This window comes from Panthera tigris, chromosome B3 (assembly GCF_018350195.1).
Source record: "Panthera tigris isolate Pti1 chromosome B3, P.tigris_Pti1_mat1.1, whole genome shotgun sequence".
Lineage (NCBI taxonomy): Eukaryota > Metazoa > Chordata > Mammalia > Carnivora > Felidae > Panthera > Panthera tigris.
Genome location: NC_056665.1, coordinates 73,193,132 through 73,218,299, shown reverse-complemented (window position 1 = coordinate 73,218,299; position 25,168 = coordinate 73,193,132). Strand labels below are relative to the sequence as shown.

Genomic DNA, 25,168 nt, shown 5'->3' with positions numbered 1-25,168 from the left:
ATCATGACATGTGCCGAAGTCGGATGTTTAACCGACTGAGCCACCCAGGCGCCCCTACCTACTTAAAATTAAATCTTAAAAAAAAAAAAAAAAGTATGCTTACCATACTGGGCTTACAAAGTCCTGTCATCCTGGTTGTGAATGAAGAGTTAAACAAGGTAGGGGCTATCTGGGGCACGCTTGTCCATGCCTTTCATCCTATTTAGGTCCTGCTAAAAACACTTTTCTGTTCCTTTCCCTTAGACTTTTGCAGACCAGATTTTTGGAATTTTCAATTGGACAATTCCATTGGCGGTTGCATTATCCTGCTTTGGTGGCCTCAATGCCTCCATTGTGGCTGCTTCTAGGTAAGAGTGGTGTGTGTCTTTTACAGGGTGTGTGGTGGGGTATCGTGAAGAGCTATGGCAGGGAAGAGTAGGACTTATAGGACCCGGAGTGTAGTCACTGCTCCCCCAAGTGATAATATTAACCCCTTTGTTCTTGTTTCCATCAGCAGCCTCCAGTTCTCACTAATCTCTATAACTGAACTCCATTCCATATTATTCAAACTCTTTTCAAGGAGGGGATGGCAGAGGAAGGGCTATGTGGTACATGAACCAGCCATACCCAGTGTCCCACAAGTTTCTCAGCCTCTTTCATCTTACCCCAAATAGGCTTTTCTTTGTGGGCTCAAGAGAAGGCCATCTCCCGGATGCCATCTGCATGATTCATGTTGAGCGATTCACACCGGTACCTGCTCTGCTCTTCAATGTAAGTGATCTCAAATGGGGCTGAAAGCCAGACTATGGGGGAAATGTTAACAGTACACACAACTGTTCTGGCTTCCTCAAAGCTCTAGAGTCTAACAGAAAAACTACCTTCCATAAAAAATGGTAACCTCCTCTGGTCTAGGATAAGGCATAAAGTATGCTGAATATATTGAGATGAAATGACTGCCAAGATTAGTAAGTGCTGTAGTGTTTAAGGGAAGAAGTGATCTACCATGGGGGCAGAAGGTGCACGAGGAAAGACTTCTTGGACAAAGTGCATCTGAAGTGGATTTTTATGTTAGGTAGCAAAAGGTGGAGATGGGCTTTAGGTTAAGAGAAACTGTATAGGCGGGGGGCGGGGGGGGCATGTGGCTGGCACAGGTAGTGAAGCATGCAACTCTTGATCTCGGGGTTGTGAGTTCAAGTACCACACTGGGCGTAGGGATTAAAAAGGGCATTAAAAAAACCCCTTGAGCGACAAATGCTGTGAGGGGGAGCTGACTTCTGCTTGTGCCTGCAGGGTATCATGGCACTGATCTACTTGTGTGTGGAGGACATCTTTCAGCTCATTAACTACTACAGCTTCAGCTACTGGTTCTTCGTGGGGCTCTCTATCGTCGGTCAGCTTTATCTGCGCTGGAAGGAGCCTAATCGGCCTCGTCCCCTCAAGGTAATTCACCTCCATCTTACCTTTGCTCCAGGGGATTCTTTCAAGACAGAACCCTCTGCCTAGGATTTGGTGGTGGTAGTGGGTGGAGATGAAGGGGATGGAAGGGCTCAGTGCTGTGATCTTCACAGGAGAAACTGCTACTGTAGCTGTCTAACGTCCATTGTTTTGTCTTGTGCCCTTCAGCTCAGTCTTTTCTTTCCCATTGTCTTCTGCCTCTGCACCATCTTCCTGGTGGCCGTACCGCTTTACAGTGATACCATCAACTCCCTCATCGGCATTGGCATTGCCCTCTCGGGCTTGCCCTTTTACTTCCTCATCATCAGAGTGCCAGAACACAAGCGACCTCACTGCCTCCGAAGGATTGTGGGTAAGCCTTTGGGTCTTTTTTTTTTTTTTTTTTTAAATTTTTTTTTTTCAACGTTTTTTATTTATTTTTGGGACAGAGAGAGACAGAGCATGAACGGGGGAGGGGCAGAGAGAGAGGGAGACACAGAATCGGAAACAGGCTCCAGGCTCCGAGCCATCAGCCCAGAGCCTGACGCGGGGCTCGAACTCACGGACCGCGAGATCGTGACCTGGCTGAAGTCGGACGCTTAACCGACTGCGCCACCCAGGCGCCCCTCTTTGGGTCTTTTTTTAAAGTAGGCTCTACACCCAGTGTGGAGTCCAACGTGGGGGTTTGAACTCCCAACTCTGAAATCAAGACCGGAGCCTAAATCATGAAATTGGATGCTTAACCAATTGGGCCATCCAGCCACCCCTCCCCACCGCCCCAAGCCTCTGGATCTTCGAGTTGGCTTAGCTATTGTGTACAGCCTTTCCACAAATCTCGTCCCCCTAAGTCACCTTTGCCGTTGGCCCTTCCTGTTAACACTTAGGCTTAAATGAATTGTCCTCCAGGCCAGCCCTGTTCAGTGCCACTTGAATTGAGCTCAGTTGACCTCTTCTCAGTTTTGACTCGCACTTCTCTTTGTAGCATCCACTACATGGTACCTCCAGGTCCTATGTATGTCAGTTGCTGCAGAGATGGATTTGGAAGATGGAAGAGAGATACCCAAGCAACGAGATCCCAAGTCTAACTAAACACCATCTAGAATTCTAAGATGCAGAAAGCGGGGGCCTCTCGTCTCTTGCTGGCTGGAGCCAAAGAAGAGAAAAGGAAAGTACACTTCTTTGTTGAAGCTGCTCAGACCAGGCTTCTGGACAGGTGCCTCCAATTTTTGAACTTGCTTTTTGAGAGATGAAAAGTAATTTATTTGTTTTGCTACACACTGTTCCAGATTTTTTTTAAAAAGACAATATAGCAGACTGTGGTGGGGAGCATGTCCGGTGTGGGCTTGGTTGTACTAGTAGCATATTCCCGTGTGTCAAGACGTTCACTCACTTCTGGGTGTGCCTACCCACTCCTTTCCTTTAAAAGGGCCAATAATGCTCCAAACCTCCTGTCTCCTTTAGAGAGAGAGAGACATGAAACTGTCACAGGTGCTAGACAATAAACGTTATGTTCTAAACTTTGAGTGGCTTCATTTTAGATAGGTGTCTGCTTTTAGTGTTCCTCCTAGCCTAATGAGAACTGTCCCAGTCTTCTGCTTATCTCTCAAGTCAGCTGTTGGAGGCTGATGAAACCAGTCTCTATGCAAGAGAGCACACCTAAGTTGCTCTAGCAAAATTTTAGGTTGTTAGATAATCAACTCTTGTCCTTTGTACTGGTCACTAAGAAATTGAGCACATCTACTTGAATATTTTATAGGATCCAAGATAAATAAATGGATGGAAAAATCCATGAATGAGGTAGGAATTTAAGATCATAATGCCAGTTGACAACACTGAGGCACTTCCTAAGAGCATGGGCAGGGGCAATTACCAATCAATCTATCCTTCAGTTCATTTCCCTGTTTAATAAGTGTCAGAAAGCTGCATGGAGTACACAGGTTTACTAATTCTGTGGATGGCAAGATCACTCGGCTCTTTTACACTTAGGGGTAAGAGTCTGTAGTGGAATCCACTTTTACAATGAAGATCTGTACAACACCTCAGAGTTTCTAAGGCCTGGGACAATGACTCAGCGTCAAATCTTGTTCTGAGGCCGAGTCTTTGAAGAGAGAGTTCCTACCAGTGTAAGCAGAGATGGAATTCAGCTGAGTGTGTCACGCCAGGGCTGCTTTGACTTTGGGTTGGCGCTGCTGCTACTCGGGGTGCTGGGAGGCTGGTTCTTTCCAGGCTGTAGCAGAGGGTTGTGGGTAAAGGTCTGTCGTAAGGGACCTAGGGCAAAAGAAAACAAATCTCAGTGAACAAAGGAAAGGAAGAAACAAATCACCGAATTTAGCCTGAAAGGGTTATTTACCCCTGGCTGCTAGCTCTAAGTGATTCTGCATGCGTCGTTCGCGCTCTTGTAGCTGATGAGCCAGTTCAGCGTTCTTCCACCCTGTGTAAAGAGGAAGGCAGTTGGGCCTCTACCCATTTTTTGACTACTTTCCCCCAATCCTGTTATACTGAGGGCACACCCTTACCTTTTTTGAAGCTTTTTAAGAAGCCTTCCTGTGGAAGTAATTTGTCAGAGTCATGCACCACACGCTGGGGGATTTTAAGTATAGTCCGTACGGCTGGAATCCGGAGGCAAGACACCTGGCCCAGGGAAAACACATTGGAGGAGAGCCAATACATGAACACAGCCTGGATGAAAAGAAAGAGACAATACTCAGAAACTGTCATCTGTTACTAGCTCGATGGGAGATGGCAAGGCTAGGTGGAAGGGCTTGGAGCCAGTTCCTAAGCCATTACCTACCGTGGGGAAATGGATAGTTATGGGCAAGACTGCTAGGGGCATCACTCTGATTATATTTCTCATCCACTGAAGATCAGAACTTTGTACACCAGTCTCAGCACCTAACTGCCAAAAAAATAAAAAAGGAGCAAATGCACATCAATTTTAAAGAATCTGGCACAGATTTCAACCCATCAATTCTACTTCTCCAAGGGGCAAAGAATGACCATTCTGCATAACTACTTTACCCCTACTCCCCACTTTGCAGACCTGGCACTTGGCCAGCCTGGGCTTACCTCAAGGACACCCCACATTGTAGCAGTTACTACCAGTGGTAATATGTAGGTGGGGTCAGACAGTGTGAGATCCTGGAACCATAGGAGGCCGCCTGTCTGCAGGCTGGGCACAGGAAGGTTGGCCATTTCTCTCAAGGCAATGAAGAAGGAGATGAAGATTGGGGCCTAGTACAAAGGATAAACAGTGTCAGGACCCTTTAGCAAAGGAGACATTCTCATTACTCCATTACTGAAAACTGTATCACCACCACTGCTTTTTCGGGGTCTAAGGCATGGGAAACACAGAGGAGGCTATCTGACTGGTATGGGATAAAATCAGAAGGAAAATGTTTTTGCTTACCTGAGTCAGAGGTAGAATAAGAGGTCTAAAGAGTTTAATATCATGCTTTTTCTGGTAAAATGTCATTTCCGAGGAGGCCTTGTAAACTGTGAATAAGGGGAAATTAATGGTTGGGCTAACAGTTGCATCAGTGGAGGTCACCATCCTTACTATCTGGCCCATGAAATTTCTACCTGACCCTTGCTAGTCACTGCAAACATTAGGCCCAAGGATCAGGTACATCTTTACAACTTGCCCACCTCTAGTAACTCCCGGTTTTGGTCATTCCCTTCCCTCAGCAGAATGTCAGCAAAGTGCAAATGTGGTCCGCTCCTACGTGCATTCTGCAGTTGACTCACACTCAGCATGGTCTCCTGCCAACTTGGCCTCTCTGATTCGAGTGGAAAACTTCTGGATCTCTGGCAAGTGGTTGTGGATCTTGGCTGCTTCTCGTTGGCCCTTCACGATGAGAGGAAACACCAGGCATCGGGCAAGGACTGTACCTGGAAAACATACACTAGGACTGAAGTGAAATTAAAGCAGTTCTGCAGCTAGAAGGCTGAAGGTCTTTAGGTCCTCACTGAAAGACTTTCTTATTCCAGTCTTTTCAACACTGCGACTCTTGCTGGAGGAGCCCAAAACAAAGGGCAGGGGTGACTTAGTTCCTTCAAGGCTTAGTCTTCTGCTTTGATATCACAATGTCTAGCATTAACTTCTGTAAGCAAATGGCCAGGAATACTGTTTATTTCCTTGAACAAAAGGAAGGTGACAGAAGATACTTCTCTAGATCAGTGGTTTCCAAACTCTTCTATTATCAATGGAACCCCCCCACCCCCAACTCTTAGGTGTAGCCCCAATACAAGTAACAGATAAAATTGAGCTGCTCTGGATGAGGGGGTAGTCTGGCTACAGAACCGTTCAAGCTCTGGCTTTTGCTTTCCTCAGAGGCACCATTATAGAACTCTGGGGCTCCCAGGAATAAAGTTTGAAAACCACTAGCTTAGAAATCCCTAAGGTAGGAAGTAATTTGGTGGCCTACTGCTTTAGCTCCTATTTCTTTTCTTGTATTTCCTATTTCTTGATAATTCCAACAAATACTTTATCTGTAGACAAGCAAGAGGGTCTGGGCTGAAAAAAGAGGGTAGTGGTAGTTGGGGGGATATAGGCTTAGGCCTTATCAACATTATGATGGCTGATGTGGAGTGGAAAGAGAAGGGAAGCTAAGGATGAAACCGAGAATACTAGCCCTGAAGGAGGAGACCGAGAACCGGGCAAGGGCAATGGAAATGGAAAGACGTGGTCAGAAAGACTGGAAGAAAATCAGGAAAGATGATCACAAAAGCCATGGGATAGATTTCAAGGTCTAAAGTGTCTAATACAGGACCTTGGTCCCAAGAGGTCAAAATGGAGGAGGAAAGATCGTGAGCTTACATTCTCTCAAGGATATACCAAAATCTGTAACTATATATAACTGTCTCTGAGAAAGAACTTCAGAGTAGTAGAACAGATCTTATACAACTAAGGATATAAAGAAAAAGCCATTCTGAGCTGGATAGGAGGCAGAGACATGGTCTAGTCCGGAACCATGAGTGGGAGGGACTTCATAACCATAAAGGCTCTCCCTGTGAAACGAGGGGTCCAAGCCCCATATTAGGTTCCCAGGACTGGGGACCTGCACTGGAAAGACAAGCCCCGTACAACATCTGGTTTTGATAACCAGCAAGGCTTATGTCTGGGAGAGCTGGAGTGCAATAGGAAACAGACTCTGCTTTTATTTTTTATTTAACAAAAAATTTTTTCCTTAATGTTTATTTATTTTTGAGACAGAGACGAGTGTGAGCAGGGGAGGGGCAGAGAGAGAGGGAGACACAGAATCCGAAGCAGACTCCAGGCTCTGAGCTGTCAGCACAGAGCCTGACGCGGGGCTCGAACCCACGGACTGTGAGATCATGACCTGAGCTGAAGTTGGTCGCTTAACTGACTCAGCCACCCAGGCGCCCCCAGACTCTGCTTTTAAAGGGTACAGCACAATCTCACTTGCTGAAGGTTCAGTGCAGAGGCAGCAGTTAGAAAAATGGGCTACACATGGAAGAGATCCACAGACTAATTTTAGGGCATGTGCTGGCAGGGCAGGGATCTGTTGGAACATTCTCTGGGGATGGAAGAGCTGGTGGGCACCATTTCTGACATTCTCCATCTACTGTGCTAGCACCAGCTTGCTCAGCCCAACTCATGCACTGGCCAGGAGCCCCTCTTAAGTGGCTCCCTGCCCTCCCCCTCCCACCCAGCAGGTGGCCTCAGTCTGCACCAGAGCCACCCCCACCAAGAGGCCCCTGCCCTGCCTACTAGAGCACCTGCAACAGCTGGGCTTGGTAGCCAGCTATGTTGGAGCCAAACCCTCACACCAGCCCACCCAACAGTAGTAGTAGCTGGGCCTCTCAGACAGGATGGGGGGCAGCTCTACTTACCAGCACACCTGAAGAAGCTGTGGCTGAGCCTTGTAGACAGCTGTGTCAGGGGACAGCTCTGCAAACCATTGAGTCTACACCAACAGAGACCCAGCCACAGGAGGAGGGTACACACCGCTCACACAAGGAACCTCTAGGGCACCTGGCTCAGGTGACCGGGGAGTTTGCACTACTGGACCTCATAGGACACCTTCTGCAAAAACTCATTCCTTCACAACCAGGAGACAGAAGTGATCTAACTAATATAAACACAGAGAGTTTAGGCAAAACGAAAAGCCAGAAAAGTATGTTCTAAACAAAAGAACAAGACAAAACCTCAGAAAAAGAACTAAACAAAGAAGAGATAAGCAATCTACCAGATACAAAGGTCTAAGTCATAAACATACTCACTGAACTCCAAAGAAGAATTGATGAACAGAATTTCAACAGAAACTATAAAATAGGGGCCAATGAGAGCTGAATACAATAACTAAAATAAAAAGTGCATTAGAGGGAATCAATAGCAGATTAGGTGATGCAGAAGAATGAATCGGGTATCTAGAAGATAGTGGAGATCACCCAATGGGAACAGCAAAAAGAAAAAAGAAAAATACTGAGGATGATTGAAGGAACCTCAGGGATATCAACTGTACTAACATTGGCATCATAGGGATCTCAGAAGAAAGAGAGAAAGGGACAGAAAACCTATTTGAAGAGATAATGGGTGAAAAATTCCCTAACCTGTTAAAGGAAACAGACATCCAACTCCAGAAAGCAGAGATAATCCCAAAAAAAGATGAACCCAAAAAGATGCACACTAAGACTAATTAATAAAAATTCCAACAGTTAAAGAATCTTAAAAGCAACAAGAGGAAAACAACTACATATAAAAGAGCCCCCATAAGACTATTAGTTGATTTTTCAGCAAAAACTTTACAAGCCAGAAGGAGCACAATATATTCATAGTGCCAAAAGGAAAAACTTACAACCGAGAATAGCCTACCCAGCAAATTTATCATTCAGATTGAGGGAGAGATAAGGAGTTTCCCAGAGAAGCAAAAGCTAAAGAATTCATCAACACCAACCAGCCTTATAAGAAATATTAAACAGAATTCTCAAAACAGAAAAGGCTATAATTAGAAATAAGAAAATTATGAAAAAAAATCTCACTGGCAAAGGTAAACATATAATAAAGGGAGCAGATAACTGACTACATACTTTAGTATGAAGGTTAAAAGACAAAAGTAATAAAATCACCTAGACCTACAATAATTAGTCAAGAGATACACAAAATATTAAATTCTAAGATATGTCAAAAACAATGTAGGAATTTTCAAGTCATTTTTTGTACCACCTACCCATTCAAAGTATCATATAATTATTTCATAGGCTTTCTGAATAAAAGCTTTTAAAGCTTCAAAACAAAACAAAACAAAACAGACAACAAAATAAACTCCAAAAACCCCAAACACAAAAACCAAAACCTACAAAATGTGAGAAGGGGGACTAAAAATGTAGTGCTTTTAGAATGCACTTGAACTTAAAGCAATCATCAACTTAAAATAGACTGTTATATACATACAATGTTACATATGAACCTCATGGTAACCACACAGCAAATACCTATAATATACACACAAAAATAAAGAGAAAGGTATACAAACATGACACTAAGGAAAGTCACCAAATTACAAGGGAAGAGAAAGACAGGAACAGAGAAGAACTATAAAAACAAGCAGAAATCAAAAAAATGGTAAGAAGTAAGGGAACCTGGCAGGCTCAGCTGGTAGAGCACGTGACTCCTGATTTTTAGGGGGCTGTGAATTTGAGCCCCACATTGGGTGTAGAGATTACTTAAAAAAATGATAAAAAGTGTATCTTTCAGTAATTACCTTGAGGGTAAATGAACTACATGTTCCAATCAAGACACAGGTGGCTGAATGGATTAAAAAAAAAAAGACTCGTCTATATGCTGCCTGTAAGAGACTCACATGTGATTCCTAAGAAGACTGACTGAAAGTGATGGAAAAAGATATTCCATGGAAATGAAAAGAAAATTGGGGTAGCAATACTTGTATCAGACAAAACCAAGTGACAAAAAAGGGCATTACATAATGATAAAAGGATCAATCCAAAGAGAATATAACACTTGTAAATATTTATGCACCCAACACAGGGGCAGCTAAATATGTAATGGAAATGTTAACAGACAAAAAGGAAGAAATTGACACTTATACAATAAAGGTAGGGGACTTTAACATCCCTTTTACATCAATGGATAGACTGTCCAGACAGAAAATCCATAAGGAAACAGTTGCTTTTTTTTTTAATTTAATTTTTTTTAACATTTATTTATTTTTGAGACAGAGAGAGACAGAGCATGAATGGGGGAGGGTCAGAGAGAGGGAGACACAGAATCCGAAACAGGCTCCAGGCTCTGAGCTGTCAGCACAGAGCCCGACGTGGGGCTCGAACTCACGGACCGTGAGACCATGACCTGAGCTGAAGTCGGCCGCTTAACCCACTGAGCCACCCACAGGCCCTGGAAACAGTTGCTTTAAACAACACATAAGACCAGAGACTTAATAGATATATACAAAGCATTCCATTCCCAAACAGCAGAATACAGGGGTACCTGGCTGGCTCAATCAGAAAAGCATGTGAGTCCTTGGGAATGCAAGCTGGTGCAGCCACTCTGGAAAACAGTATGGAGGTTCCACAAAAAATTAAAAATAGAACTACCCTATGACCCAGCAATTGCACTACTAGGTATTTATCCAAGGGATACAGGTGTGTTGTTTCGAAGGGGCACATGCATCCCAATGTTTATAGCAGCACTATCAACAATAGCCAAGGTATGGAAAGGGTGCAAATGTCCATTGATGGAGGAATGGATAAAGAAGATGTGGTTGTGTGTGTGTGTGCGCGTGCGCGCGCGCACACACACACACATATACACACACAATGGAGTATTACTTGGCAATCAAAAAGAGTGAAATCTTGCCATTTGCAACTACGTGGATGGAACGAGAGGGTATTATGCTAAGCGAAATTAGTCAGAGAAAGACAAATATATGACTTCACTCATGAGGACTTTAAGATACAAAACAGATGAACATAAGGGAAAGGAAACAAAAATAATATAAAAATGGGGGGGGGGACAAAAACATGAGACTCTTAAACATGGAGAACAGACAGGGTTACTGGAGGGGTTATGGGAGGGCGGATGGGCTAAATGGGTAAGGGGCATTATGGAATCTACTCCTGAAATCACTGTTGCACTATATGCTAACTAACTTGGGTGTAAATTAAAAAAATAAATAAAAATTAAGAAAAAAAAAAAAAAGAAAGAATGGTAAAAAAAAGAGCATTAACTCTTGATCTTGAGTTTGAACCTCATGTTGGGTGTAGAGATTACTAAAAATAAATAATAAACCTTAAAAAAATATTAAAACAACAAAACAGCCCCCAGACAGCAGAACACACATTCTTTTCAACTGCACATGGGACATCCTCCAGGATATATGTTAGGCCACAAACCAAGTCTTAATGAACTGAAAACTAAAATCATATCAAGCATCTTTTCTAACAACAATTGTATGACACTAAAAATCAATTACAAGAGGAAAAATGGAAAAGCCAAACATGTGGAGGCTAAACTACATGCTACTAAACAACCAGTGGGTCAAGGAGGACCTTGAGATAAATGAAGATGGAAACACAATAGTCCAAAATCTATAAGATGCAGCAAAAGCAGTTGAAAAAGGGCAGCTTAGATGGTAAAGACTTACCTTAGGAAACAAGAAAAATCTAAAACAATCTAACCTTACAGCTAAATGAACTAGAAAAAGAACAAAGCTCATGGGCGCCTGCGTAGCTCAATTGGTTAAGTGTCTGACTTCAGCTCAGGTCATGGTCTTGCGGTTTGTGAGTTCAAGCCCCGTGTCGGGCTCTGTGCTGACAGCTCAGAGCCTGGAGCCTGTTTTGGATTCTGTGTTTCCCATCTCTCTCTGTCCCTCTCCTGCTCATGTTCTGTGTCTTTATCTCTCAAAAATAAATAAACATTAAAAAAAAAAAAAAAAAAAAAAAAAAGAACAAAGCCCAGAATTAGTAGAGGGAAGGAAATAATAAAGATTACAGCAGAAACAAATGAAATAGATTAAAAAAGCAATACAGAAGATCAACAAATCTAAGGGATGGTCTTTTTTTTTTTTAATATTTTATTTTTATTTTTGAGAGACAAAGCATGAGTGGGGGAGGGCAGAGAGAGAGGGGGACACAGGATCCAAAGCAGGCTCCAGGCTCTGAGCTATCAGCACAGAGCCCGATGCAGGGCTAGAACTCACAAACCGCGCATCATGACCTGAGCTGACGTCAGATGCTCAACCGATTGAGCCACCCAGGTGCCCCAAGAGGTGGTCTTTTAAAAAGAGAAACAAAATTGGGGCGCCTGGGTGGCTCAGTTGGTTAAACGCCCAACTTTGGCTCAGGTCATGATCTCGTGATTTGTGAGTTCGAGCCCCACTCCAGTCTCTGTGCTGACAGCTGAGCCTGGAGCCTGATTCAGATTTTGTGTCTCCCTCTCTGCCCCTCCCTCACTTGCACTCACTCTCACTCTCTCTTAAAAATAAATACACATTAAAAAAAGAAAAAAAAAGATAAAACAAAATTGATAAACTTTAGCCAGACTCATCAAGGAAAAAAAAAGAGAGGGCCCAAATAAAATCAGAAATGAAACAGAACAACCCATACCACAGAAACACAAAGGATTATAAGACGCTACTATAAAAAATATATGCCAACAAATGGGACAACCCAGAAGAAACATACAATCTTCTGAGACTAAATCAAGAAGAAATAGAAACTCTGGACAGACTGATTACTAGTCATGAAATTGAATTGTGAATCAAATTACCAACAAACAAAAGTCCCCAGATCAGACAGCTTCACAGGTGAATTCTACCAAACATTAAAGAAGAGTTTATACCGATCTTTCTCAAACTATTCCAAAAAACTGAAGCGGAAGAAAAGCTTTCAAACTCATTCTATAAGGCCAGTATTACCCTGACACCAAAGATACCACAAAAAAAAAGAAAACTGCAGGTCAATATCCCCGATGAACATACATGTAAAAATCCTCAACAAAATATTAGCAAACCAAATGCAACAATACATTAAAAGGATCACACACTATGATCAAGTGAGATTTATTCCAGGAATGCAAGGATGGTTAAATATATGCAAACCCATCGATGTTGACACACATTAACAAAAAGAATAAAAATCATCTCAAAAGATACAGAATAGGCATTTGATGATAATTTCAAAATCCATTTATGATTAAAAACTCTTGGGGCACCTGGGTTGCTCAGTTGGTTAAGCATCCGACTTTGTTTGGCTCAGGTCATGATCTCATGGCTCATGAGTTTGAGCCTTACGTCAGGCTCTGTGCTAACAGCTCAGAGCCTGGAGCCTGCTTCAGATTCTATCTCCCTCTCTCTCTTTCTACCCCTCTTCCACTCATGCTGTCTCAAAAACAAATAAACATTAAAAAAAATTTTTTTAAATGTTTTAAAAAAGTCTCAAAAAAGTAGGTATAGAGGGAATATACCTCAACATGATAAAGGTCATCTATGACAAATCCTCAGCTAACATACTGAATAGTGAAAAGCTGAAAGCTTTTCCTCTAAGATCAGGAACAAGACAAGGATGCCCATTCTCATTGCTTTTAACAATATGAGGTACACCTTGGAGATGTTGCAGTTTTGGTTCTAGACTACCAGTAAAGTGGTTATCACAATAAAGAGAGTCAAATGCATTTACTCGTTTCTCAGTGCATATAAAAGTTATGTTTATACTATGCTGTAGTTTATTAAGTGCAATAGTATTATGTCTAAAAAAATAATATACATACCTTAAAATTACTTTATTGGGGCACCTGAGTGGCTTAGTTGGTTAAGCATCCAACTTCAGTTCAGGTCATGAGCTCATGGTTTGTGAGTTTGAGCCCCATGTCGGGCTCACTGCTGTCAGTGCAGAGCCCACTTTGGATCCTCTTTCCCCCACTTCTCTCTGCCCCTCTCCCACTTGCACTCTCTTGCTCTTAAAAATACATAAACATTTAAAAAAAAAAAAAAGGTACTTTATTGCTAAAAAATGCTATCATCTGAGCTTTCAGCAAGTTATCTTTTGGCTCCTGGAGGGTCTTGCCTTGATACTGATGGATGGCTGCTGACCAGGTGGTTGCTGAAAGCTGGAGGTGGCTGTGGCAATTTCTTAAGAAAGATGGCAGTGAGGTCTGCTGCACCAATTGACTCTTCCTTTTATGAATTTCTCTATAGAATGCAATGCTGTTTGATAGCATTTTATCCACATTAGAACTTTCAAAATTGGAGTCAATCCCTGCTACTGCTTTATCACCTAAGTCTGTGTAATATTCCAAATCCTTTATCATTTAACAGTCTTCATAGTATCTGCACCAGGAATAAATCCACCTCAAAAAACCACTTTCTTTGCTCTTCATAAGAAGCAACTCCTTATCTATTCAAGTTTTATCATGCGACTGCAGCAATTCAGTCACATCTTGAGGCTCCCTTTTAGTTTTCTTGCTATTTCTATCTTATCTGCAGTTACTTCCTCCATTGAAGTCTTGACCCCCTCAAAGTCATCCATGAGGACTGGAATTGGAACTTATATCATACTTTTATTAATGTTGGTATTTTGACCTTTTCTCATGAATCGTGAATGTTTTTTATGGCATCTAGGATGGTGAATCCTTTCTAAAAGGTTATCAATTTACTTTGCCCAGATCTATCAGAGGAACCACAATCTATGGCAGCTCTAGATTTACAAAATGTATTTCTTAAAAATTATGACTTAAAATTATTCCTTAACCCATGGGCTGCAGAATGGACGTTGCATTAGCAGGCATGATAACATCAGTCTTGTATACCTCCATCAGAGCTCTTAGGTGACCAAGTCCATTGTCAATGAGCAATATTTTGAAACGAATCTTTTTTTCCTAAGGACTAGGTCTCAATGGTAGGCTTAAAATATTCAGTCCATGTTGTAAACTGATGTGCTGTCACCCAGGCTTTGTTGTTCTATTTATAGAGCACAGGCAGGGTAGATTTAGCATAATTCTTCAGGGCCTTGCCATTTTCAAAATGGGAAATGAGCACTGGCTTCAACTTAAAAAGATTAAAACAATTTTTTAAATGTTTATTTTTGAAAAAGAGAGAGGGGCGCCTGGGTGGCTCAGTCGGTTAAGCATCCGACTTGGGCTCAGGTCATGATCTCATGGTCTGTGAGTTCCAGCCATGCGTCAGGCTCTGTGCCGACAGCTCAGAGCTTGGAGCCTGCTTCGGATTCTGTGTCTCTGTCTCTGCTCCTCCCCAGCTTGGACTCTCTCTCTCTCAAAAATAGATAAAAGATTAAAAAATATACATAATGAAAAAAAAAAAAAAAAGAGAAAAGAGTGTGAGTTGGGGAGGGGCAGAGAGAGAGGGAGGACACAGAATCTGAAGCAGGCTCCAGCCTCCAAGCTGTCGGCACAGAGCTGACGCAGGGCTCAAACAATGAGATCATCACCTGAGCCCAAGTCGGAAGCCTAACCAACTGAGCCACCCAGCCACCAAAGGGCATCTTGCCTCCCGGTTGGGAAATCGAACCAGGTCTCCTACATGACAGGTGGGGATACTCACCACTATACTAACAAGGACAACTCAACTTAAAGCCATCAGTTGTATTAGCTCCTAACAAGAGTCTGCCTGTCCTTTGAAGATAGACATTGACTTCCCTCTAGCTGTGAAAGTCCTAGATGACATCTTTTTCCAATATAAAGCTTCTCATCCATGTTGAGAATCTGTTGGTTAGTGTGATGACTTTTGCCTTCCTCACTAAATTTAATCATTTCTAGCTTTTATGGTGAGACATGTGACTATTCCTTTCACTTGAACAATGAGAGGTCACGGTAGGGTTATTAACCCTAATTTCAGGCCTAATTTCAATATTGTTGTGTCCTGGGAAGGCCTGAAGAAAGGGAGAGAGATGGGGGAATGGCTGGTTGGTAGAATAGTCAGAACACACACATTTATTGATTACATTCTCTGTCATATATGGGTACAGTTTGTGACACTCCAAAACAATTACAATGGTAGGGCGCCTGCGTGGCTCAGTCGGTTAAGCGTCCGACTTCAGCTCAGGTCACGATCTCGCGATCCGTGAGTTTGAGCCCTGCGTCGGGCTCTGGGCTGATGGCTCAGAGCCTGGAGCCTGCTTCCGATTCTGTGTCTCCCTCTCTCTCTGCCCCTCCCCCGTTCATGCTCTGTCTCTGTCTGTCTCAAAAATAAATAAAAGTTAAAAACAAAAAAAAACAAAAAAAAACAATTACAATGGTAACATCACAAAACTCTGTAACAAATATAATAAAAAAGTTTTAAGTATTGTGAGAATTACCAAAATGTGACACAGAGACAGGAAATGAGCAAATGCTGTTGTAAAAATGGCAGTGATAAGACTTGCAAGATGCAGGGTTGCCACAAACCTTCAATATGTAAAAAATGCATTATCCACAAAGTGCAATAAAGTAAGTTATACCTGTACTGGAAGTCCTACCACAGCAATAGATGAGAAAAAGAAATAAAAGCCATCCAAACTGGAAAAGAAGTAAAACCATTAGTATTTGCAGATGACACATTACTATATACAGAAAACCCTAAAGACTTTATCCAAAAATGATCGGAATAAATGAATTCAGTAAATCTGCAGGATACAAAATTAATACTGAGGAACAAATTTAACCAAGGAGGTGAAACACTTGTACTCTGAAAACTATAAGACACTGATTATAGAAACTGAAGGCAATACAAATAATGGAAAGATATACTGTGTTTATGGACTGAATTAATACTGTTAAAATGTCCATACTACCGGGCTTCCTGTCTAAGGTGGCAATGTACCGGGCTTCCTGTCTAAGGCGGTCACCTCCTACATGGACACACCGAATCTACACCTATTTACAAAGCAATTCCTCCTGAAGAACTGAGGGCTGACTGAACACCTTCTGCACAATGGAAGATAGATCACATAGAGAAAGGCAAGAGAGATGGACACACACTAATGAAGGGAACCTCCACGCCCCAGCACTGTTAACCGCAGTGGGGAGGGACTGCATTGAGGGATCACGAGCAGTTTCTTCTACCCTGGGCACACAAAAAAAGCAGCAGTATGAAAGAGCAACTGGCTGGCTCAGTCAGTAGAGCATGAGACTCTTGATCTCAGGGTGGTGAGTTTGAGCCCTACGCGGGGGGTAAATTACAATGGATTCATCAATCAGCAACTAAATTACAAAGCAACTGGCTTTAGAACCCTGCCAAACAGTGGAGAGCTGCTGGAACTCTCTCTAGCACTGAGGGGCTGGAGAATGTCAGAGTTTACATTGTCCTTCCACCTTGATAGCACTGATGGGAGGCAGGGTCTAGGTGCCATAGCTGGCCTGCTGCCGCACGAGCCCAAGGACACTAACCCATACCAACCCTGGATAAACTAGGTTACAGGAAAAATAAAAGCTGCGGTTTAAAAAGGTTCCAGTTGTAGAACTCCGCCAAATGACAGGGCAGCTGCTGGAACTCTCTTCAGGTCAGTGGGGCTTGCGAGTGCCACAATTTATGTTCCCCTTCCACCTTGATCGCATGGACAGGAGCCAGGTCCGAGTACCCTAGCCAGCCTACCTCTTCAGTGAGCCCCAGGATCTTAGCCCATAACAGTCCAAGCCATCCCACCAAAGCAGCCCTTGTGTGGCACATGCTAGTTAGTGCTTACTATACTTCCAGTTGTCTGGCCAAGGTGCCATAGGCACAAAGTAGCCTGAAACATCCCAGACCTGCAACACTTCAGCTCCAGAGGACTTCCTAGGGCATCCCTGGTGCAGAGTGCTCTGGGACCTCCCAGCACATGCTTGCTTTGCCTCCACCCATCCTGCCAGGGTGCTCCCTGTGTGGAACTCCCCAAGACACCCTCCCTCCCCCAGCCTAAATCCACTTTAGCTTCAGCTGTCCTGCTGGGACACCCTCTGTGTGAAGAACTTTAAGAATATTGAGATCATCTTTTCTGACCACAAGAGTATGAAACTAAACCCCAAAACCCCCACAAACACGTGGGGGCTAAAACATGCTACTGAACAACCAATGAAATCAAAGAGGATATGAAAAATACCTTGAGATTAGTGAAAATGAAAACATAATGGTTCAAAATCTTTGGAACAAATATCTTTAGAAGCAAAAGTAGTTCTAAGAGGGAAACTTACAGTGATACAAGAAAAAAGAAAAATTTCATATGATCTAACCTTACACCTAAGTGAACCAGAAAAAAAGAGACCAAAATTAGTAGAAGGAAGGAAATAATAAAGATCAGAGCAGAAATAAATGAAATGGAGACTGAATAAAAATGATAGAAAAGATCAGTGAGGGGCGCCTGGGTGGCTCAGTCAGTTAAGTGTCTGACTTCGGCTCAGGTCATGATCTCGTGGTTCATGAGTTCAAGCCCCACATCGGGCTCTGTGCTGACAGCTCAGAGCCTGAAGTCTGCTTCAGATTCTGTCTCCGTCTCTCTCTGCCCCTTCCCCACTCATGCTGTTTCTTTCTCAAATATAAATAAAACATTAAAAAAAAAAAAAAAAAAAAAAGATCAGTGAAATCAAGAATTGGTTCCTTGAAAAGATAAACCAAATTAATAAACCTTTAGCCGGACTCATCACAAAGAGGATCTAAATAAATAAAATCAGAAATGAAAGAGAATAATACTATACACACACACACACACACACACACACACACACACACACACACACTATGGAGTATTACTTGGCAATGAAAAAGAATGAAATCTTGCCATTTGCAACTACGTGGATGGAACTAGAGGGTATCATGCTAAGTGAAATTAGAGAAAGACAAATATATGACTCCATTCATATGAGGACTTTAAGAGACAAAACAGATGAATATAAGGGAAGGGAAGCAAAAATAATATATAAAAACAAGGAGGGGGACAAAACATAAAAGACTCTTTAATATGAAGAACAAACAGGGGGCTACTGAAGGGGTTGAGGTAGGGGAATGGGCTAAATGGGTAAGGGGCATTAAGGAATCTACTTCTGAAATCATTGTTGCACTATATACTAATTTGGATGTAAATTAAAAAAATTAAAAAAAAAAAAAAAGAAAGAGAATAATACCACAGAAACACAAAGGATTGTAAGACATTACTATAAATAATTACATGCCAACATTATATGGGACAACCTGGAAGAAATAAATTCCTAGAAACATACAATCTTCCAATACTGAATCAGGAAGAAATAGAAAATGTGAACAGACTGATTACTAGTGATGAAATTGGCAATCAAGCTCCCAAAAAACAAAAGTCCAAGACCAGAGAGCTTCATAGGTGAATTTTACCAAACATTTAAAGAAGAGCTAATCTTATCCTTCTTAACCTATCCTTCTTAAACTATTCAAAAAACTGAAGATGAAAGGAAGCATTCCAAACTCATTCTATAAGGCCAGTATTACCCTGATACCAAAACCAAAGACACTACAAAAAAAGAAAACTACCTGGACAATATCTGTGATGAACACAGATGCAAAAAAACGTCAACAAAATATTACCGAATCGCATTCAAGAATACATTAAAAAAAAAAAAGTTTATTTACTCATTTATGAAAGACAGCCAGTGAGTAGGGGAGGGGCAGGAGAGGGAGACAGAGCATCCCAAGCAGGCTCTGTGCTGTCAACGCAGGGCTCAAACTCACAACATGTGAGATTATGACCTGAGCCGAAATCAAGAGTCAGATATTTCCCCAACTGAGCCACCCAGGCACCCCAAGAACTTTTGCTTTAAGATCAGGAACATGCCAAGTATGTCCCCTCTTGCCACTTGTATTCAACACAGCACTGGACGTTCTAGCCACAGCAATCAGATAAGAAAAAGAAATAAAAGGCATCTAAATCAGTAAGGAAGAAGTAAAACTGTCACTATTTTCAAATGACATACATAGAAAAACCTTAGAACTCCACTAAAAAAAGTGATTACAAGTAATATATGAAAATAAATAATAAATGAAAATAAAGCTGCAAGATACAAAATTAACATACAAAAATGTCTTGCATTTCTACAGACTAATTATGAAGTAGAAAGAGAAATTAAGAAACAACTCCATTTACAACTGCACCAAAAAGAATAAAATATCTAGGGATAAATTTAACTAAGCAAGTGAAAGACCTGTGTGAAAACTGTAGAAGACTGATGAAAGAAACTGAAGACAACACAAATAACTGAAAAGATACACCATGCTCATGGATTGGAAGAAAACTGCTAAAATGTCCATACACCCAAAGCAATCTACGGATTCAATGCAATCCCTATCAAATAAAATACCAATTACATTTTTCACAGAACTAGAAGAATTCTAAAATTTGTATGGAACCACATAAGACCTTAAATACCCAAAACAATCATAAGAACAAAAATGAAAGTATCACAATCCCAGATTTCAAGATCTATTACAAAGTTATAAAACAGTAGGCACTGGCACAAAAATAGACACATAAACTAATGGGAACACAATAGAATCGAGAAATAAACCTACATTTACATGGTCAATTAATCTTTGACAAAGGTGGCAAAAATATACAATGGAGAAGAGAGAGCCTCTTTAATAAACGGTGTTGTTAAAATTGGACAGCCACATGCAAAAGAATGAAACTGGAATCACTTTCCTACACCATATACAAAAATAAACGGAACTAGATTAAAGACTTCAATGTGAGACCAGAAGCCATATAATTCCTAGAAGAAAATATAGGCAGTAAATTTTTGGATATCAGCTTTAGCAATAGTTTTCTGGGTATGTCTTCCCAGGCAAGAGAAATAAAAGCAAAATAAACTACTGAAGCTACACCAAAACAAAAAGTTTTTGCACAGTGAATGAAACCATCAACAAACCAAAAAGGTAAACTACTGAATGGGAGAAGATATTCGCAAATGATATAATCAATAAGGGGTTAATATCCAAAATAAAGAACTTCTACAACTCAATATCCAAAAAACAGCACAATTAAAAAATGGGTAGAGGCCCTGAATAGGCATTTCTACAAACACATGCAGATGGCCAACAGACAAATGAAAACGTGCTAGGGGTGTCTGAGTGGCTCAGTGGGTTAGGCATCTGACTCTTGATTTCGGCTCAGGTCATGAAATCAAGATTCATGAGTTTGAGCCCCTTGTCGGGCTCTACCCTGACAGCGCAGAGCCCGCTTGGGATTCTGTCTCCCTCTCTCTCTCTGCCCTTCCCCTGCTTGCTCTTTTTCTCTCTCCCTCTCAAAAATAAATATTAAAAAAACAACAACAAAAAAGAGACAGAGGGGTGCTTAGGTGTCTCAGTTGATTAAGTGGCTGACTTGGTTTCAGCTCAGGTCATGATCTCATGGGTTTATAAGTTTGAGCCCTGTACTGGGCTCTGTGCTGATAGTGCAGAGCCTGCTTGGGAGTCTCTCTCTGCCCCTCCCCCCTCTCAAAAATAAAATATACAAACATAAAAAAAAAGAAAACATGCTAAACATCACTAATCATCAGGGAAATGCAAATCAGAGCCAAAATGAGTTATCACCTCAACATCTGTCAGAATGGCTAGAATAAAAAAGAAGTGTTGATAAGGATGTGGAGAAAAGAGACTCATCGTGCACTGCTGGTGAGAATGTAAAATAGTACAGCCACTGTGGAAAACAGCATGGCAGTTCCTTAAAAAACTAATAATAGAAATACCATATGATCTAATCATCCCACTGCTGGGGATTTATCCAAAGAAAATGAAAACAGTACTTCAAAAAAATATATACACCCCTAAGTTCATTGCAGCATTATTTACAACAGCCAAGATATGGAAGCAACTGTCCATTCATAGGTGAATGGCTAAAAAAGGTGTAGTGTATACACACACAGCAGAATATTATGCAGCCATAAAAAAGAATGAGATCTTGCCATTTGTGACATGGATGGACCTACAGGGTATTATGCTATGTATAGTCAGAAGGAGAAAGACAAATACAGTATAATTTCACTTACATGTGGAATCTAGAAAACCAAACAGACCCATAGATATAGAGAACAATCTGGATGTCAAAAGGGAGGGGGTTGGCAGAGATGGGTAGAATAGGAGATGAAAAGGCACAAACTTGGGGCACCTGGGTGGCTCAGTCGGTTAAGTGTCCAACTCTTTTTTTTTTTTTAAAGTTTATTTATTTTGAGAGACAGCACAAGTTGGGGACAAGCAAAAGAGAGGGGGACAGAGGATCCAAAGTGGGCTCCTCACTGATAGCAGAAAGCCTGATGCAGGGTTCAAACCCACGAACCAGCAGATCATGACCTGAACTGAAGTCAGACAATTAACCGACTGAGACACCCAGGTGCCCCTAAGCATCTTGTGTTTGCCTCAGGTCATGATCTCATGGCTTCTGAGTTTGAGCCCCACAATAGGCTCTGCACTGACAGCGAGGAGCTTGCTTGTGTTCCCCCCCCACCACCCCCCACTTGCTCTCAAAATAAGTAAATTAATTAATTAAATGGTACAAATTTCCAGGGGTGCTAGGTTGGCTCAGCTGGTAGAGCATGCGACTCTTGATCTTGGGGTTGTTGAGTTTGAGCTCTGAGATCAAGAGCTGCATGCTATACCGACTGAGCCAGGTACTGCTTAAATAAATAAAAAACAAAGGTACAAACTTCCAGTTACAAATAAAGAAGACATAGGTATGCAATGTACAGCACAGGGAAAATAGTTAATAACACTGTTAACAACTTTATATGGTGACATCGTGGTTACTTCATAAGGTATAAATGTTGAATCACTATGTTGTACACCTGAAACTAACATAATATTGTGTACCAACTACACTCCAATAGAATAAACTGGGGGAGAAAGTCTAACACAGAAAGGCTGAATATGAAAAGAAATATGGGCTTAGCTGATGTCACAGATAGTTAAAATGAGGTGTTATTAATAAGTCAGATTGTTGAGTGTCAAAGAGTGGAAAGAAGTCCACTGCATGCAGGATAGTCTTTTAAAATAACAGCTATGAAAGGAGAAAGAACAAAGGATGAAGGGACTTTTTCCTCAAGAAATACATGGTATGTTTGAACATGTTTATATTTTCAGAATAGGGCAGTAAAAAGACACAAGAGACAGGATGATCTCTGGCATACGGTGTGGGAAGAAACAGAATTTATAGTCTTCGCCTACAGGAGGAACAATGTGGGCATCTTCCACTTTGGGGGGTTTTAAGTACCTGGCCTGACCTTCTATTCACCTAAACCAGGGCAGCTTCATCACTGTTAACAAGGTCTCCTTAATCTAACCCCATGCTCACATTCAAATATCTACATTTCTTGAATCTCAGATGATCTAGTGATTTTATAATACCTGTTAGGAAAGATAAGTAGAGTGTATCTAAGTATCAAGAATCTCTCTCACCTGAATCACCTCCTTTTCTGACCCCTAAACTTCTGCAACTACAGTTGACCTTTGAACAACAGGGGTTTGAACCGCATGGGCCCCCTCATACAGGGATTTTTTTTTTTTATAGCACTGTAAATGTATTTTCTCTACCTTACTTTATTGTAAGAATATAATATAGAATACATATAACACACAAAATATGTATTAGTTGTTTATGTTATCAGTAAGGCTTCTAACAGTTGGCTTTTAGCAGTTAAGTTTTGAGAAGTCAAAAGTTATACATGGATTTTCAACTGTTGAGTGGGGCTGGCACCCCTAACCCCCAGGTTATTCAAGAGTCAGCTGTAATCCCTCCCATCCACGTATAGAACTGCTATCTTTAAAGTTCTACTTCTAAGTTCCCATTTCCTCTACCCTTGATCAGGATGTATTCCCCTTACATGCAGCAATGGCCCCCCACCAAGGTAGGCCCAGGTTAACATGCATAAATTCCAGTAAGTTCTGAATTAGTCCCACTGGGGTGTATGACCCCAGCCCCAGTTCAGCGAAGCTCTGTTCTGCAGCAGTTTGGATTACATCTGCAGTCTCTCCAGAAGCCACCTCCGTTATGGCTGTGGGTGAGGGAGTTGCAGGAATGACAGGAGGGGCCTGAACCTGTGCAAAAGGAAGCCATGTGTAATACTCAGTAGGGGGGACATACAGAAATCACAGGTCCCCTAAAATAATAACTAATATCAAATCAGGTTGTTCTATTGACTTTCTATTTCTCATTCTCCCAGGTTAGTCTACAGTGTACATGGAATTCAAAGCTTAAAAAGGACATTTTACTTTCTCCTCCAGGCAGGAAGATAAGTTACTTAGAGTAAGATTTCATGACTTCTCTTCCTATTATTAGGAAGTTATTTCTTCTATCAGTGTTTTCCAAACTTCAGTCATTTGAGCATCACTGGCATGATTTTGCAGATACTGAAACTATCAAAAATTTTAATTAAAACAATTTAGTTTTTAAGACCAAAATATTTACTTGGTCTCACCATCAGAAATATTAATAGCCATGAAGTCCTTGATTTGCAAGTTATAACTTTTCTAATACACACGCACACCTGGAATCACATCTAAACCATCAGTGGCTTGCCACCATTATGGCAAACAATGCCTTGTATAGCACTTAAATCTCTCTTGCTGTACTGTCAGTCATTTCCCCACTGACTTGAAAATCTATCCCAGGCAGAGATACTACCATTTTGGGGAGCTGTGTGGAGTGTGGCCAAGAACTCTTTGCCACATTCCCTCTCCACGTAGTTAAAACAAAATAGAAACAAACCAACCAACAAACCCCACTCCTAACGTCGCAGGGACTAATCGCCTCTTACCTGGGCTTCTGAGAACAAGATCACAGAGGTACTGAGGCCCCGTGGGCCAGGGGCCGCGAGGAGGACATAGTGCGGGCGCTCGCAGCACCGGCTGGCTGGGAAGAGGTGTCCCGCGGTCAGCGGTTTCTGGGGCCAATGTGAGGGCCCTGCGACGCTGTGGAACTGAGAGGGTAAAAGGAGGATGGGGCCCTCTTATCGGAGCAGATGTCGTTCATCATGCTCATTTGCCACGAAGCAGGCAGCCCGCCACCACAGGTGAGGGCACTGCTACTCTCCGCGCGCAGATGGCTGGCCCGAAGGCATGCAACTTGTTGAGTCCTGGCTCTCAGTTACCACAGACCCACCCGGGAGCACAGAGGTCGAGGCTAAGGTTTCCGTGGCAGGGGTGACAACGGGACCCGTGAATAGTTAACTATACGCGGCCGCTGAGGCCGCACGGCCGGGGCCGTAACCCTCCCGCGTCCTCAGGCGAGCCGAGGTCAAGAGAGACAGGTCCTGGTGGGCAGGTCATGCTGTCCCTGGCACAAGCTGTCTCGGGCTCGGGCCACAGGGACAGGGTAGCATTCGGGCGCTCTGCCCTGGGGCATCCTTACCTGACGCTGTGGCCGTAACAGGCGAAGAAGCTCCCGGCGTCCGCACATCAATCCCATCGCCATTTTGCCGGGAAGAAGCCTTACGCTCGCGCCTGCGCGCTCAGAACTTTAGCCTCGCGGGAAGAGGCCCTTTTGGAAATGGGCTTGAAGCCAGAGCTATTGCCACGATCAGGTGGTAAAGGGGACTGAAACCTGGCGGCCATATTTGAAGTGGGTACGAAGACGCTAAGGGTCCTATTAACAAGATCGTGCAGTGTTTTCAGGACTTTGAAAGATTTAAATTAAGAGCCCCGGGAGAGGCGGTCTGGTAGTGACTGCAAACCTTGGGGCCTGGGCTGTTTTCCTCCGTCTCGTAAATCCGCGATTCCCCTCTGATTTGTAGAGTTAAAAAATAGCTTCGAGACAGTCTTGGCTGTGCTTGGCGTAGATTTTTCCTGCCCAGTGATGT

The 25,168-nt window shown here is 42.3% G+C and overlaps 2 protein-coding genes across 6 annotated transcripts in view; one reads left to right on the top strand and one right to left on the bottom strand.

Annotated features, from left to right (window-relative positions):
* The window catches only part of SLC7A7 (solute carrier family 7 member 7), a 34,254-nt gene extending 31,324 nt beyond the window's left edge, over positions 1-2,930 (top strand). For all 4 annotated transcript variants that reach the window (XM_007097951.3, XM_007097953.3, XM_015544683.2 and 1 more), the window contains exons 6-10: positions 244-347; positions 654-750; positions 1,270-1,419; positions 1,603-1,786; positions 2,396-2,930. In XM_007097951.3, coding sequence (XP_007098013.1) covers positions 244-347; positions 654-750; positions 1,270-1,419; positions 1,603-1,786; positions 2,396-2,502 — 642 coding nt within the window. In that variant the 3' untranslated portion in view covers positions 2,503-2,930. The remainder of the gene's footprint in view (positions 1-243; positions 348-653; positions 751-1,269; positions 1,420-1,602; positions 1,787-2,395) is intronic.
* OXA1L (OXA1L mitochondrial inner membrane protein) lies at positions 2,781-24,818 on the bottom strand. 2 transcript variants are annotated; one of them, XM_015544685.2, is made up of 11 exons: positions 24,721-24,818; positions 24,128-24,289; positions 23,195-23,408; positions 5,158-5,301; positions 4,820-4,905; positions 4,480-4,644; positions 4,205-4,309; positions 3,930-4,092; positions 3,764-3,844; positions 3,533-3,681; positions 2,781-2,868 (listed from the first exon to the last, which is right to left on the bottom strand). In XM_015544685.2, the coding sequence occupies exons 1-10, from the start codon at positions 24,781-24,783 to the stop codon at positions 3,554-3,556; spliced, it is 1,311 nt and encodes a 436-aa protein (XP_015400171.1). In that variant the 5' UTR covers positions 24,784-24,818; the 3' UTR covers positions 2,781-2,868; positions 3,533-3,553. The 2 variants fall into 2 exon arrangements, with proteins under 2 accessions (XP_015400171.1, XP_042845305.1); XM_042989371.1 differs by lacking the exon at positions 2,781-2,868 and having other exon boundaries at positions 3,298-3,681.
* Between the last annotated feature and the right edge of the window lie 350 nt (positions 24,819-25,168).

Bases quoted from the DNA above. Each gene is read 5' to 3' on its own strand.
- OXA1L (XM_015544685.2), bottom strand. From the start codon at position 24,783: ATGGCGATGGGATTGATGTGCGGACGCCGGGAGCTTCTTCGCCTGTTA. The intron at 24,290-24,720 runs GTAAGGATGCCC...TTACCCTCTCAG, and splicing joins TGTTACGGCCACAGCGTCAG to TTCCACAGCGTCGCAGGGCC. The intron at 3,682-3,763 runs GTAAATAACCCT...CTTTTGCCCTAG, and splicing joins CTTAGAGCTAGCAGCCAGGG to GTCCCTTACGACAGACCTTT.